At 41.9% G+C, this 16,834-nt stretch overlaps 1 protein-coding gene across 2 annotated transcripts in view; it reads left to right on the top strand.

Annotated features, from left to right (window-relative positions):
* Nucleotides 1-11,693: 11,693 nt before the first annotated feature.
* LOC140489350 (kinesin-like protein KIF18A) overlaps nucleotides 11,694-16,834 on the top strand; it is a 67,430-nt gene continuing 62,289 nt past the window's right edge. For both annotated transcript variants that reach the window (XM_072588815.1, XM_072588816.1), the window contains exon 1: nucleotides 11,694-11,830. In XM_072588815.1, coding sequence (XP_072444916.1) covers nucleotides 11,696-11,830 — 135 coding nt within the window. In that variant the 5' untranslated portion in view covers nucleotides 11,694-11,695. The remainder of the gene's footprint in view (nucleotides 11,831-16,834) is intronic.

A 16,834-nucleotide genomic window follows, 5' to 3' on the forward strand; every position in this document is an offset into this window, starting at 1 on the left:
AAGAAAAAGACCTTGGTTTTCACTCTATCCACGCCACTCATGATTTTATAAACCCCTCATCCTCTGATGGTCCAGGGAAAAAGCCCCAGCTAATGCAGCCTCCCCCATAACTCAAATCTTCCAATCCTGGCAATATCCTTGTAAATGCTTTCTGCACCCTTTCAAGTTTAGATGGGTAACCAGAATCATACACACGATTCCCAAAAATGGCCTCACCAATGTCCTGTACAGCCACAACATGACATCTCAACTCCTGTACTCAATGTTCTGACTAATGAAGGCAAGGATACAAACATCTTCTTTATCACCCTTCCTACCTTTCAAGGAACTATGAACCTGCATCCCTAGGTCTCTTTGTTCAGCAACATTCCCTGGGATCCTATCATTAACTGTGTAAGCCCTGCTCTGGTTTGCCTTACCAAAATTCAACACCTCACATTTATCTCAATTAAACTTCATCTGCCACTCCTCGGCCCATCTGACCAAGGTCCCGTTTTGCTCTGAGATGACCTTCTTCACCATCCATTTTGGAGTCAGTTGCAAACTTACTAACCTTGTCTCCTATATTCACATCCAAATCATCTATATAAATGTTGAAAAGCAATGGACCCAGGACTGATCCCCATGGCACAACACTGGTCACAGGCCTCCAATCCAAAAAGCAACCCTCCACCACTACCCTGCCTCATACCTTCAAACTAAATTTGCGTCTAATTGGCCAGCTCTCCAGATCTAACCCTGCAAATGAGTCTACCATGTGAAACCTTGTTGAACACTTTGCTGAGGTCCACACAGACAGCATCTACCACTCTGCCTTCATCAAGCTTCTTTGTCATCTCTTCAAAACACTAAATCAAGTTAGTGAGACACAATTTCGCAAGCACAAAGGCATGTTGAGTATCCCTAATCAGTCCTTGACTTTCTAAATGCATGGAAATCCTGTCCCTCACAATCCCCTCCAGCAACTTGTCTACCACTGATATAAAGCTCAGCAGTCTATAGTTCCATGGTGTTTCCTTACAATATTTCTTAAGTAATGGCACCACTGTAGCCAATCTCCAGTCTTCTAGCACCTCATTTGTGGCTGTCGATAATTCAAATATCTCAGCAAGGGGCCCAGCAATCTTTTCCCTAGCTTTCCACAGAGTTCTGGGAAACACCTTTTGCTGCAATAAGTCACAAGCTCCCCATGACCCATGGTACAGCTCCCATTCTGAACACCCCAACCATCTCATAATCACTGTTTGCCCAAACAGCATTCAAATTCCTGCTGTCACCCTGCCCATTTTTAAAGTTAAAATCTATGCTCATTTTATTTCCAAGTCCCTCGTAATCAAGGTCCCAATATCATTTTTGACCTTCCACTCTTCCAAGATCAACAACAGTCACCATGAGTTACCTTGGCCCTTACCTTTCAATGCTATACTTTCTATATCTGAATAGAGCCCACCTTACTCCATTCAATTGCTCCCTATAACAGTAACCATTCCTTCAACTTGTTAGTACCCGTCATTGGAAAGTCTAGGGTCCAGAGGGCACTGTTTCAGAATAAAGGGTTACCAATTTAAGACACAAATGAGGAATTTCTTCTCTGAGAGGGTTGAGTGGCTTTGGAATTCCTTATCACAGAGAGCAGTATGGGAAGAGTATTTATGCATATTTAAGACAGAAATAGATAGTTTCTTGATCAGTATGGGAATCAAGAGTTATGGGGCAAGGGCAGGAAAGTGAATGTGAGGAGTTTGGATCAGTTGTGATCCAAATGTTTGGTGGAACAGGTTTGAAAGGCTGAACAGACTACTCTGGTTCCTATTTCTTATGGTCAGTACAACCAGGCTAAACCCCACATTTGAGCTAGCTGCAGCCTTGATGGGTCAGCCAGGGAAGACCCAATGAAATTCCCTGGTCTATGGACAACCCAACCTCTGAGTGGCCATGGACCATCCCTCACTGACTTTACAGAGCATCCTGACCAATTTTGTTCGAGTCCCAGGCTGACTGTGACCCAATCCCTGGATGTGAGTTGGACTATCCACCTGACTTACTGTGGTCAACACCCCACACTATAAATGGCCCAGCTCAAGGATTGATTGTGTTGGTACCTGTGCACTGTATTTGCCATGATTGCTGAACGCATAGCACTACCTCTGATGCTGGTTAGCACCATGATCTTCAGGCACAAGCTACTGCCTTGCCTTTCACCCCAAGCTGTCATGGAGACATAGACTACTGCATTGCTGTTTTTCACTTGGTTCCTGTGATGACCCAGGGACACATGTGGCCTTGGTTCTCTTGAATATGCCTCCTACAGGTGTAGGGCTCGCCAATAAAGTGAAGACAACAGACCAAGGACTAAGTTGACATGTATGCACCTGTTAGAATAAAGGTAGAATACTGCAGATGTTGGAGACTTGAATAAAAACAGAAGGTGCTGGAAAAATTCAGCTGACCTTTTCTGAAGTCATATCAAACTTGAAATGTTAACTCTTTTTTTCACTGCACAGATGCTGCCACACTTGTTGAGTTTCTATTTTTATTACACAATCTCTATATGTTTTAGAGAATCCAGCAGAGCATCTCAATTGACACAAAATTTAATTGGAAAGGCAAAATTAATTCCAGCGGGATGTGCAATTGAATTGCACATGATTGTCAGCAGGTCATCTCACCTGAGTAAGGAGGACTTATTGCTGAAGTTTATCATGATGATGAGAATCAGATTTTTTGCATGATAAACTATCATGCTTGCCACGATTCTTGCCACCGCACTCAAAGTTGCTAAACCAGACCTCATTACGTGATGAAAATGTACTAATTAACTAGGGCAATATCTTGGAAATGTTCAATTGTGGCATGGAAGTTTAACGTTAAAGGAGACAAATTGAAAGTAGTAAAGACCAAGAACAGGAATCAGGTTTAACATTTGTTTTTGAGGAAGGATTGCAGGGGGAATTAGATGAGTAATGGGAGAGATAGAATATGCAAAAAAGCTGGAGAGATTATGGTGATGAAAAATGGCCAATCCAGTTAAGAAAATGTTCTTTATGGTGTTATATCCCAAATTCTCTTGAGAGGCCCATAAGTTAATTCTTCACTTCAAGTCAAATTCTTCATAGACATATTATGTCTTAGTATAATGGGTTGCACATATACAAATGTTGACGTGTACATGATGATGCCACTTGGCATCAGAAAAGCATGTGAGCACAGTCTAAAGAGACACATGTAAAGGAAAAAGAATGAAAGGATGTACTAACACCGTTTCAAGATATGGCTCCTGAGACAGTCCGCCCCAGGCTGATGGCATCCTTTTTTCTCTCTCCTTTTCTTTCTTCATCTTTGAGGCTGAAGGTGTCAGCAGGGCAGAAGTGTGGAACAGGACTCCTGATAGCAACTTCAGTGCCTGAAAGGGGGACTCCTGGTTACGGTAAGCACAGAACCTGGACTCTTTGTGGTGGCAGGGCATCAGCTCCACTGGTGGTGGTGCCCAGTGTAGCAACCCCTGGCTGCAACAGGTCCAGTGTGGGCACTCTTGGCAGTGTCAGCGAGGCAGCAGTAACAACAGTAGAGCTGAGCTGTACCCAGAAAGGGGACTCCGTGAGGCCATGAACACCTTGCAAAGCCCTGGAGCCCTGCTTCAGACCCAATTTGAACAGAAGGTGAATGTGATTTTAAGTAATTTCTTTTTATTCTTTTTGTTACTCAAAATGGCACTAGATATGGTGACAAGACACTTTTCATCGTATCTTCCTAGATATGTGAAAATAAAAATCACTAATTCATTCATAAACAGCTGTGTTCAGTTAATCGATATCTCAGTGTATATGAAAAGCGTTCCAGTACTGAAGAGAGTGAGAGTGCCTTATTAAAGGATAAGGACAAACTAGGGAAGCTGGAGAGTTGAACACTACAACAGAGCAGCCCTGAAAAATGCAAGGGTAGACAACCAACATCTTACAGAGTCAAGAGGGAATAGAACACAAGAAGGGACAAGGCATGATAACCACAGTGTGCTCTCAAAGTGTGCTGACTGCACAATTTTCTTAAAAGCACATAAGTGTATCTCTAATATATTGACCATGTATGTCTCCTATGGTAGTGGTAAAATATGCTTGTGGGACAGAGGAATTGGCACCACATTTAATTAATACTCCTACTTGTATGCATAGGTCTGATTTCAAGAAGAAAAAACATGATAAGTAAGACAAAAAACAATTCACCTCAAAAATCGATTGGTTTCTCTCTCATTCAATCTCTGCAATCTAAACTTGTAGCCTCTTCAAGCAAATGGATACTCATAAAAATATCATTCAGCAAGTTCCAAACAATACTTGATGCATTAATTGTGGTAAACCCTTATATTTCTGCCATCGTGCCTAAAATTAATAATGAAGCTGATCTGTCAGCATCAATGTCCTTATAGACAAGGAATCCTTGGCTTTAAGCCAGCAGCTCCAAATAACACGGTGATATTCCGTTGAGAAATGAGGGGCATTGTATTGCACTAAAGGAGAGTTCTGATGCAAAATCTTCAATTGCTGTCCCACTGGTAACAGTCAGTAACTATGACTGCATTTCTGTTTTGCACGATTTTTAGGTCAACTCCACACAGCCAACATCACAAGAAGTATCATTCATATCAAAAGACTACAATATCAACATTTGTTTATCAAAAGTAAAGAAAAAGTACAAGAAACAAATGTGCTTGCAGCATGCTTACCAAAAGTTTGCTTTAGATCAATCAATGCAATAAAATTTGGGAGTTAGGAAATTCTGAACTGTTCCACAGGAAACAAGCTGATCACAAAACATTGACAGCACTATAATGAGTTTCAAATTCCTAGTTAATACCCTTTTCTGATTGTTTGTAACAGCACCTAATGCTGGATTTGTATGTAGACACAAGAAATAGGGACATCGGCATACTGTGCTCGCCACTAGTTCATGGCTGATCTGGGATTGTAATACCACATTCCTGTTCATTCCTCATATCCCTTCATTCCCAAAATATGTTCATCTTAACCTTAAATGTACTCAGTGATGGAGCCTGTACTACCTTCTAGAGTAGAGAATTCCAATGATATCCAATGCACTAAATGAAGACACACAGAAGGGCTTGATTTTCAATCCAGATAGACACTAAACATTCCCCTGTGGCTAACATGCGGTTTCCTATCCCCTTGTTGCTTCCAGTCATCACAGTTCATTAAGAGCATATTGCAGCCAATTAATGGAAGCCAACTGGAATTTTCTACTCGGCTGCAGATTCCTATCGGCAGGTGAGTTGTGGTTAAGGTGTTTGGAGGTAGAATCCCAATAACAAACCAAAGAGGACAGGAGTCATTATTTTTATTATTCATTTTCTACAAAATATAGAACGGAGTACGAGAGAAACAAATGTCTGGTGCCCTCTGGCAATGGTAAGACAGGAGGTAGTCATCTACACAAACTATAAAGACCATGTGTTTCCAGGAAGACTGTCAAGCAATCTTTCTTTCCAAGATCAATCACACATATTACAAAATGAGGGACTCAATTTTGAACTGCCTTCTCCCTCACTTGTCTGCTTTCAATAGGGAAGCATATGGACTAAACCATTTAGAACTGAAACAAGGAGAAATTTCTTCATCCAGAGTGGTGAGCTTGTAAAATCTGCGACCATAGATAACAGTCAAAGCCAAAACATGTATGATTTCAAGTAGTTGGATATAGCTCTTGGAGTGAAAGGGATCAAAGGATATGGGCAAAATCAGGAACAGGTTATTGAGTTGGATGATCAGCCATGATCATAATGAAAAATGGAGCAGGCTTGAAGGGCTGAATGGCCTACTCCTGCTGCTATTTTATTTATTTCTATAATCTTGTCTGTTTCAACAATATTCTTCTGCAATGACATTTAATACAAGATTAATTGTGAATTTTTAATGAGATTTTAAAAAAAATTAACCAGAAGGTATATGGGACAAGGGTGGCGATTTATGACAGCTAGGTCACAAAGCAGCCATGACCATAATGAATGGTGAAAAAAGCAGGAGGGGTGAATGGCTTCCTTCTGCTTAAGTTAATGTTTTAAGGCAAATTATGACTCATACCAGAAAAGGCAGTGATGGTACAGATATCCTTTTTTGGGCCCCCGTTACTGCTGAGGGAAATTCACTGATAACCTGTAAAATAATACATATGATAATATTCTGAGAAAGTAGCAGTGAGTGATTTGTGGAATAAATAATAACTGCTAACTCTAGCCCTGTAAGATTTTACTGATGTTAGCGATAAGAAGTGCGAACATCACTGCTGCCATTAGTAACATTGATGAGGCTCAAACTTCATAGAACTTCTCACTCTCCTGTCCCCACCACCCCACACAAAGCAAGTACCCATAGCATTTGTACAACAAAACATTAGGTCAACTAAAGCAAACTTCAACCTTTGACATGGCAAAAGATTTAGCATTGTCCAGCCCTTTGGAGCAGGGGTCTGCCAATTGTCACACCAGGAATAAAATGATGAAGGGCTTTTGTCCGAAACATCGATTTCGCTGCTCGTTGGATGCTGCCTGAACTGCTGTGCTCTTCCAGCACCACTAATCCAGTATTTGGTTTTCAGCATCTAGTGTCATTATTTTTACCCAATTGTCACACCAAGCAATCTCAATCCCTGTTTGTCACTTGGAATGGCATCAAGTGAAGCTCAAATTCATTCCCGCTGAAAAGAAAGAGTAACAATAGGAGGTTTGGAAATAGATTGCTTATGACTGGCTTCTTAAGACAATACATGACTAGAAAATTGTTTTGAAAGTATAGGTAAAGGTAGGATATTATTATTTGCGCCTGAAGCAAAATATAATTTCGGAAAAGATGGCATGTAATTACCAGATCTAAGAAGAAAGCACGTGTGTAGAAGGCCTTATGCCTGATATGCTGCAAGCTAAATTGATTCAGGTTTGCTTTGGACCTTCAGGTACTAATAATATTAGAGTCTGTCTCATGTTCCTTCAGCCATCTTAGGTTTCCTGGTTCCTTGTTTAAAGGAGAATATGAATATTAATTGACTCTGAATGCACAGTTCAAGTAAGTGATATCTTTGCCAGCACTGTTCAGAATACCACACAATAATGTAACAAGAGATCCTCAAATTCTAATTTTGCCACAGTTTCTTTGTCTGCACAAGCCTTTGAAGTTCAAATATTTGAAATGAATCGACCACAGTGAGGCTTGTGAACACCTGGATCATGTTGGAACAACGTTTTAAAAGAAGGTATCCATTTTCCAACCATGAATGGGTTGGATGTACAAATATTTTCTATTTTCTTGGTCTGCAACACTGGACTGAACAGACCTTTCTTCTCCCTCTGTTTCAGACCCAGTGACGTCAATCAGCCATGATGTAATGCAATACCCCTGGTGTAAAAGCAAAATAACAGCATAATACTGGGCTATCTGGAAATCAGAAATAAAAACAGTTAAGTGCTGGAGAAACTCAGCAGGTCTGGTAGCATCTGTAGAAAGACACATGGAGTTAATGTTTCAAGTGCAGTATAACTCCATTTCAGAACTCAAATCTTCCTGGAATGTGGTCTATTTGATAATGCACTTCAACTGCAGGTTGGAAGAAACATACAAGAAGATCATGAGGAGAATGTTTCCCCTTTTGGGAGAGAGACTAAAACTAGGGGCATAAAAGAGATGAGGAAAACTCCTTTTTTTTCCTGAAAGGGTTGCAAATCTTTGAAATCTCTTCTCCAGGAGCAATGGAGTCAAAGTCACTAAATACTTTTAAAGCAGAGGTAGATATATTTTTTGACTAACAAAAGTCAAAAAGTGACAGGACTAAGTGAAAAAGTGAAGTTGAACCAAATGGGGGAGGCTTGTCTGTATTTCTATTTTTGAGCCTTGTCAGTTACGCAAACTCTCATGGAAACTTTTCTAATACGAAGTGCTTGCTAATACCAACAATCCACCAGTAATTGGCAACTGTGCACTCACGCCTTCAATTTAACTCATTGTGCAAATGTGCAACGAAAGGGATTTCTTAAAAATTAACAAAAGAATCTATTTGCCTTGATTTTTTGATATTTACCAATACATGGTTTTATTCAATTATTTTTGTTTGTAAGTGTTTACTAGCTTTTTAAAAAATTTTTAAAAAATATCTTGGGTTTCATAAATGCAGCCTTTTTTTTTTAAATAGGGTCTTCATTTTATTGCAGGGTGCCACATTAGTCACAATTATCAACCAAAATGTTGACCTTGAGTCTTATGAAGAACTATTAGGGCAGGTGACCATAAATCTTTCCCAGAGTGGTCAGCTTTAAGGGGTAATTCAAAAGGATGAGAGATACAGGGTAGTGCAAAAGATGAACAGAAAATTCTGGAATTTATAGCCAAGGCAGTTGAAGGTATAGCTATGAATTATGGAGCAATGAAAACAAGAGTTGCGTATGAGGCCCGAACTGGAGGAACACAGTTATTTGGAAGCCTCAAAATGGCTGTGAATGTCAATTCGGAATGTGATCAGCTGACATGCACAAAATTCAAACACAGTACTGATTGTAAAAATGTGTAAACTGCTGAGATTCTTCCAGGTTCATCATTTGAACAGAAGCAGAATTGATCACATAGCCCCTTGAGGCTGTTCTGCCATTCAATAAGATTGGCAATTTTATTCATCATATTCAATGATATTTTGGGTTTCAATTCCAGTTGGCAACAATGTACAACTACTATTAAAATAGTTTAAGTGGAAGTCGCCAAAGTCCCACAGTACCATAGTACCACTCTTCCATCACAGAAAAACAATTAGCGGCGAGTTTAACCTGAGAGTCACCACACCTCAGACAAGGGACAATGCTGTGAAGGCAGAACATTCATGGTAACCTCAACAAGGTGTATTAAGTTGTGGAGAAGGGGTCAAAAGTACACTTTTGCAATTCATATGGTGACGTCAAAATTGCTTCCATCTTCATGACTGACGTTGAATGTAGGGTTACAGGACCACATTTGGCCAAGGCAGAGGTTTTCTTGTTCAGAAAGAAGACAACATTTCTCAAATAGTAATGTTTAGGTATTAACATAAGAAACACAATAATCAGAGCAGGAGAGGCTGTACAGCAATAAGGATGGCTTATAGTCTACCCTAACTCCACTTGCTTACACAAGCCCCACATCTGCACATTTCAAATTGAGATGCTCACAGCATCACAGACTGTTCACTCACAGCTCCATAAATCCCCTGACCCCAACTCGCACAGCTTCACCAACTCAACCTCCATTCTTGCGGCCTCACTAGCTCCACCCCATCACCATTAAAAATTTGCCAGTCCCCCAACTCCCATTCTTACAGTTTCACTAACTCACTCACCCCTAGTTTCATAATTCATCACCCCACCAACACACTACTCTCACTTCTCAAACATCCCCACCCATCCTCCTTTCAGTTTCATGCATCTATCTTTCCATCCTTCAGTTTCATTCCCCCATCATCCTTTCATAGCTCCATACGCCACCATCTTCCTGTTTCATCCCAACACCTCAGTTTCACGGTCTCGTCCGTTCCTCCTCCTCCTCGCAGTTTCACAGTTTTGTCTGTCCTCCCCTCGCAGTTTCATGATTTCCCCCCCATTCTCACCTCTGTTTCATGATTCCCACCAACATTCTTCTCTCTGTTTCATGGTCCCACCACTCTCCTCTCAGTTTTATGCCCTTCCACTTTCCACTGTTTCATGCCATCCCTAGTTTCATGAATTCCTCTCAATTCTTCAGTTTTTTGAAAGCCCCCAAATCACCTCTCAGTTTCATGACTCCCCCCTCCCCATTCTCACCTCTCAGTTTCATGATTTCCCCCCCATTCTCACCTCTCAGTTTCATGATTCCCCCCCCCCATTCTCACCTCTCAGTTTCATGATTCCCCCCCATTCTCACCTCTGTTTCATGATTCCCCCCCATTCTCACCTCAGTTTCATGATTCCCCCCCATTCTCACCTCTCAGTTTCATGATTTCCCCCCATTCTCACCTCTCAGTTTCATGATTCCCCCCCCCCCATTCTCACCTCTCAGTTTCATGATTTCCCCCCCATTCTCACCTCTCAGTTTCATGACTCCCCCCCCATTCTCACCTCTCAGTTTCATGATTCCCCCCCATTCTCACCTCTCAGTTTCATGATTCTCCCCCCCCCATTCTCACCTCTCAGTTTCATGATTTCCCCCCCCATTCTCACCTCTCAGTTTCATGATTTTCCCCCCCCATTCTCACCTCAGTTTCATGATTCCCCCCCCATTCTCACCTCAGTTTCATGATTCCCCCCATTCTCACCTCTCAATTTCATGATTTCCCCCCCCATTCTCACCTCAATTTCATGATTTCCCCCCCATTCTCACCTCTCAGTTTCATGACTCCCCCCCCATTCTCACCTCTCAGTTTCATGATTTCCCCCCCATTCTCACCTCAGTTTCATGATTCCCCCCCATTCTCAACTCAGTTTCATGATTCCCCCCATTCTCACCTCTCAATTTCATGATTTTCCCCCCCAATACTCACCTCAATTTCATGATTTCCCCCCCATTCTCACCTCTCAGTTTCATGATTTCCCCCCCCATTCTTACCTCTCAGTTTCATGACTCTCCCCCCCCATTCTCACCTCTCAGTTTCATGACTTCCCCCCCCATTCTCACCTCTCAGTTTCATGATTCCCCCCCCATTCTCACCTCAGTTTCATGATTCCCCCCCCATTCTCACCTCAGTTTCATGATTCCCCCCCATTCTCACCTCAGTTTCATGACTCTCCCCCCCCATTCTCACCTCTCAGTTTCATGACTCTCCCCCCCCATTCTCACCTCTCAGTTTCATGACTTCCCCCCCATTCTCACCTCTCAGTTTCATGATTCCCCCCCCATTCTCACCTCTCAGTTTCATGATTCCCCCCCCCATTCTCACCTCTCAGTTTCATGACTTCCCCCCCCATTCTCACCTCTCAGTTTCATGATTCCCCCCCCATTCTCACCTCTCAGTTTCATGATTCCCCCCCCCATTCTCACCTCTCAGTTTCATGATTTCCCCCCCCATTCTCACCTCTCAGTTTCATGACTCTCCCCCCCCCCATTCTCACCTCTCAGTTTCATGATTCCCCCCCCCCCCATTCTCACCTCTCAGTTTCATGATTCCCCCCCCCCATTCTCACCTCTCAGTTTCATGATTCCCCCCCCCCCCATTCTCACCTCTCAGTTTCATGATTCCCCCCCCCCATTCTCACCTCTCAGTTTCATGATTCCCCCCCCCCCCCATTCTCACCTCTCAGTTTCATGATTCCCCCCCCATTCTCACCTCTCAGTTTCATGATTTCCCCCATTCTCCCCCCCGCAATTCTCTCACTTTCACTTTCACTCCCCCCCCACATTCACTCTATTCTCCTCTCATACCTTCAAGACTTCCAACCCCACTTCTCTCAAGTTTTAGGCCGCTCCATCCTTCTCACATAATTTCACCTGCCCACCCCCCATTCTTCTCCTCCTCTCAATTTCACGTCTCCACCAATGATCCTTTTCTCACATTCGCCGGTTTTGGTCCGAGTTGTTCTCGAGTTTGAGAAACTGCGGCGAAAAGGACGACGACAGCAACAACGGGGAAAGAGGGATATTCGACCAGTGTCAACGCGCATGCGTATTCACGGAGCGCGAACACCGAACGGCCGGACCGGCGCATGCGTAGTTCGTACGCGCGAAATTTTAAACCGTCCGAGGGCGAGAGGGCGAAAAATCTGAAACGGCACCGGACTCGCAAACCAAGCGCGAGGTTCCCGTCTCGTCAGCTGTCGGCGGACGGTGAGCGGCACTCGGTAGGTGGTCCGACCGGGTTTGCCTGCCGCCGGATTCCGTTGCCGATGTTTAGTTTTGAGGCGCTTAACTGTTTTATTTTGCTATGTAACGGCCGGTCAGGGCCTCGGGCCTATGTTTAGGCCTCGAGTTGTGATTGTCGCCACCGTCCGTTTGTAAACACCTCAGCGCGAAGGAGGCGGCCTCCTCAGCTTTCTCTTCCCGATTTCATCCACTGTTCACCGAAAAAGGGTCTCTGGACTCGAAACGTAGATGCTGCTAAACTTGCTGAATTTCTCCAGCGATTTCTGTTTCAGATTTCCAGTACCCACAGTTGGTTGTTTCATTACCAAACCTAGGTGTCTGTTCAGACTTGGTACCCATGGAAACCCTTTCCATTAGCCTCTCTGGAGTCAGTGGGTGTGGTTGGGTTGAAATCCTGGATCTCCGCCCTTAACACCGCAAAGGACGACAGCGAGAGGCAGAAAAACTGCAGATGCTGGAATCCCAAGTAGATAAGCAGGGGGCTGCAAGAACACAGCAAGCCAGGCAGCATCAGGGGGTTGGAGTATATGATCCAAGAACACAGGTCACTCCCACCATCACCTTCACTAGGGCAATAAACCTTTGATTTTCCAAGTGTGGACCGAAAGGTCTGTTTCGATGCTGTACATCTCTACGACATCCAATTTCTGATTCTCGTAAATGCAGGGCAAAAGGGGTATTTTACCGTTGGAGGTGTTATGTTCCAGAAGAGACTTTAAACTGAAGATCTGATAACTCACTCAGGTGGTTTTAAAATATATCATTCGTTTTGAGGAAGACCTGGGCAGTTGTGGACACAATCCCTCGATCAATGTTGCACAAATGCATTTTTGATTAGATTTATTATTGTTACATGTACTGGGAGCTGTTATGTGCAAATTGACTGCCGTTTCTCCCACAGTTACAGCACATTGACTGTAAAGTACTGACTAGATTGTCTACATTATGAAAAGTGTTGTAATAATAAGTCCTTTTTTTAAATGGAGCTTTTTATGCGATGGCTGACAGTCACTGCTTTGCAGTGCTCCCAACCTTGGAAAGTGTTGCCTTAAACATTTGAATATAGTCTTTGCAAGTTGTGGGATGAGGCAGGGGTGAACTTATTTCCGAACTGCATTTGCTGCTACTTACCCAATTTCTGATTTTTATGAAAAGGATGTGTTGAATTCTATTGCACAAAAAAGCACATGAAATCCACCAGCATCTTTAAGACAGATTGATAAAGCCTATAATCAGAGCTAGTCTTGTACCTTTTTTCTTTAAGTCTTGTAAACTTTTAAAATTGATTTTTAAAAAAATATTTCAAGCTTTATATTTTTATCAAGGTTAGTCAAATAGACAAAAACAGAAAGTGTGTAAATTCAAAATGGTAGTGGATCAAGTGAAATAATCAACTTGTGAGCATAAAATGAGACAATTAGAGGCATGATCTTGCCTCACTTTAAAAACTAAATGCAGTATTGTTTGGGACTAAGCAAGCACATCATCTTCTCTAAAATAAAACAACCAACTGTGGACCCTGGAAATCTGAAACAAAAAGAGAAATTGCTAGAAAATGTCTGGTCTGGCAGCACTTGTGGAGAACATTTTGCATTCAGTGACCCTTCAGAACTGGCGGTCACCGGACTCAAGATGTTAACTGTGCTTTTTCTCCACAGATGCTGCCAGACCTGCTAAGTTGCTCAGCAATTCCTGTTTTTGTTACATTTTCTGTTATACCCTGTGGCCCAAATCAAGAGCAATATGGCTGACATTTATCAACAACTCTTACTCCAGACTGAGATTATTGTATTTCCTGAACAAAATAAGGAGTGAAATAACCGAAATGAAGAAGAATGTGCATTTCAGTTGAGGCATGGGGCTAGGGACTTGTATTTCTACCTTCTGATTAAAATAATCCCTGACCGAATCTTTCACCAATTGAATCTAGTGAGAGGATTCTATATGAAGTAGTTAATATTCACTTTATTACATTTGAGCACATTTTTTCCTTGGTTTTTATCCTAAATGTTATATTTCTGAATGAATCTGATACAAAGCTGCAGTCTCTAGCCATTGATGTAACGTCTGTTCCTGAACATTGTGAAGATCAGTTGCAGACGATCTTTTATTCTAATGTGCCTTTGAGCTGAACTTCTGACTATGTTTTGTCACAGTATGGGCGGCACGGTGGCACAGTGCTGCTGCCTCACAGCGCCAGAGACCCGGGTTCAATTCTCGCCTCAGGCGACTGACTGTGTGGAGTTTGCACATTCTCCCCGTGTCTGCGTGGGTTTCCTCCCACAGTCCAAAGATGTACAGGTCAGGTGAATTGGCCATGCTAAATTGCCCGTAGTGTTAGGTAAGGGGTAGATGTAGGGGTATGGGTGGGTTGCGCTTCGGCGGGGCGGTGTGGACTTGTTGGGCCGAAGGGCCTATTTCCACACTGTAAGTAATCTAATCACCAAGACTGCTGTCTTCTGTAATATTTTGCATTCCAAGCTCAGCTTACCAACTGATAAAACCCCAAACCAAACCCCTAAGCTATATTCTGGAGTATTTCAATTCAACTTTTCCAATACTCTTCAAGCGAGTGTCTCACTTTCCAATCTGCCAACCTGAGATTATTCAAAGCCCTATTGCTAGAACCATAATTCTCATCAAGACTTGTACACAACTTCACCTTATGTTCACTGACTACACCTTGCTCAATTTTAAATTCTCATTCTTGTCTTCAAATTTGTCCATGCCCTTAACTCATCCTGATCTTTTATACCCTTCAAATGTCTACATGCTTTTTGCTCTTTTGTACATTCTCAACTTTCATCTGTCTGCTGTTGCCTTCATCTGCCTGGGCTCTAACATATAGAATACATTGATGAAACCCCTCCAACACTGTCTTTTAAGGTGCTTGTTTCATCCATTCTCTTTGATCAAGCTTCTTGTCACTTGTCTTGATATTTCACAATGTAGCTTTGAAGGAGATTACTCCTGTGAAGAGCCTTGGGTTGTTTTATTATGCACAAAGGTAGTCTAAGATACTTGTGTGAGACTCAACTAGGTTAATTTTAGCAAATTAACTGTAGGTTGAGGAACTCTAGTTATGCACATAAGTTGGGACTGTTTATCATTTGAGAAGGGAAGGCTACGATTTAATAGAGGTGTTTAAAGTCAAGGCCCTGGACGTAGGGAGAAGCCGTTGCCATTCGTGAACAAAAGGGCACAGATTTTAACCAATTTGCAAAAGGAGGAATGGTGACATTAGAAAACATTTAGTTAGTGATTAAAATGCACTGTGTGAGAGTATGATAGAGGCAGATTCAGTTGAGGGACTTGAGGAAATTGGATTATTATCCAAAAAGGAAGACTGCAGAGCTATGGGGCGAAGGCAGGGAATAGCATTAAGTGAATTGCTCCTTCAAAAAACTAAAAGACATTATGGACTGAATGGCCTCCTTTTGTGCTGTAATTGTTCTCTATTTCTATCACAAGTAAGCCTTTCCAGATGGGTTAGATGCAGGATTAACCTCTCTACCCCAAAGGCTCTTTCCTGATGAAGGGCTCCTGCCCAAAACATTGATTTCCTACTCCTCGGATGCTGCCTGACCTGCTGTGCTCTTCCAGCACCACTCTAATCTTCCTCAATTATATCCCAGTTTCAATTATTTTATCTCTACTGTTGTCAATCTTGTAGTTTAGCTCAATGTGGCTTAGAATCAGGCCTAAATTTATTTAATCCGACGGAATTATCCACTTTTTTTGTTTTTGATGTTTAAAATAGCTTGAAAATATTTTTTGAAGCTAGAACTTAAACTAGCATGCCTTGGTTTGTTGATGTCTCGAGTTCATCTCATGTTTCATTGAAGGAAGAGATGGCAACAACTAAGATGAACGTTAAGGTTACTGTCAAATAAAGTTACCTTGAAAGATTGGTTCTATAAAAGCAGTTTGGTTTTGATACTCGCTTAAAATCTAGACAAAATTCAAGCGTTAAAAAGCATGTTTTAAATCAGCAATCAAATTCGAATTTATGGTTGGCTTTTTTAATTGAGAATTCAGAGAGAAGTACCATAAAAGCCATTCTTTTTCCAGATGTTGGATTGGTATCCTAAAGTAATTAAAGCAGCAATGTAAAAGTTAAGATCAATCTATGGAATTGTAGGTTTGTGGTAAACCTTGTATTCCCTCATAGATATTTCTTGAAGGGAGTGTTGAGTGATGTAAGGTACAATAGAAAGTAATCAAGGCAACCTTTCTGAAGTACCTTTGTGTAATCAGAGGAGATCTGTCTGGAAAATGTATCTATATAATGAATGCAGGTTGTAGGTCTACCCCTGTTCAATGCCAGCTATTCTGAACTCTAGATTTGTTCAATATATTGTTTCAGTTGCATGACACTAATTTTTTGCTCTTAATGTGATCCAGCTCCACAGCTACCTGTTTAAGGAGCAACACTCCGATAACTAGTACTTCAGAATAAACCTGTTGGACTATAACCTGATGTTGTGTGGTTTTTAACTTTGTCCACACCAGTCCAACACCGGCACCTCCACGTTCTGGAACAGCAAGTTGAGCATGGCTGTTGATTTGGCAAATGTGTGATTAGGATACTCAATGTGGAGAATGGAACCATGTATGAGAATAATATCCAGTGGAATGATTTGCTTTTGCTGCCCAAGTACAAATTGTCTGACTGTCTTTCTTGGCCCACAAGTATATGAAACCTAAAATAGTCTCCTTCTAGAGAAAGGTTTCCATATCTTAAATTATGGAGGGAATAACTTGCAAAGATGTTTTTACAATATTATTGAAATTTTGCCAGCAAGGTCAATTTGCTGATTTCTGTTGTTCTCTCGAGTGAAAAAGATAACATGAAATTAATTGCATCTGCAGGTCACGTTCAAAGTACAGGTATTTTCAGGGACACCTCAGTTTGTTAATTTAGGAGTGCTGTACCTGAAGACAACTTCTTGGCTTGTCTGCTGATGCTTCATCCCAAACAG

The sequence above is a fragment of the Chiloscyllium punctatum genome, chromosome 18, assembly GCF_047496795.1.
Source record: "Chiloscyllium punctatum isolate Juve2018m chromosome 18, sChiPun1.3, whole genome shotgun sequence".
In the NCBI taxonomy this organism is placed as follows: domain Eukaryota; kingdom Metazoa; phylum Chordata; class Chondrichthyes; order Orectolobiformes; family Hemiscylliidae; genus Chiloscyllium; species Chiloscyllium punctatum.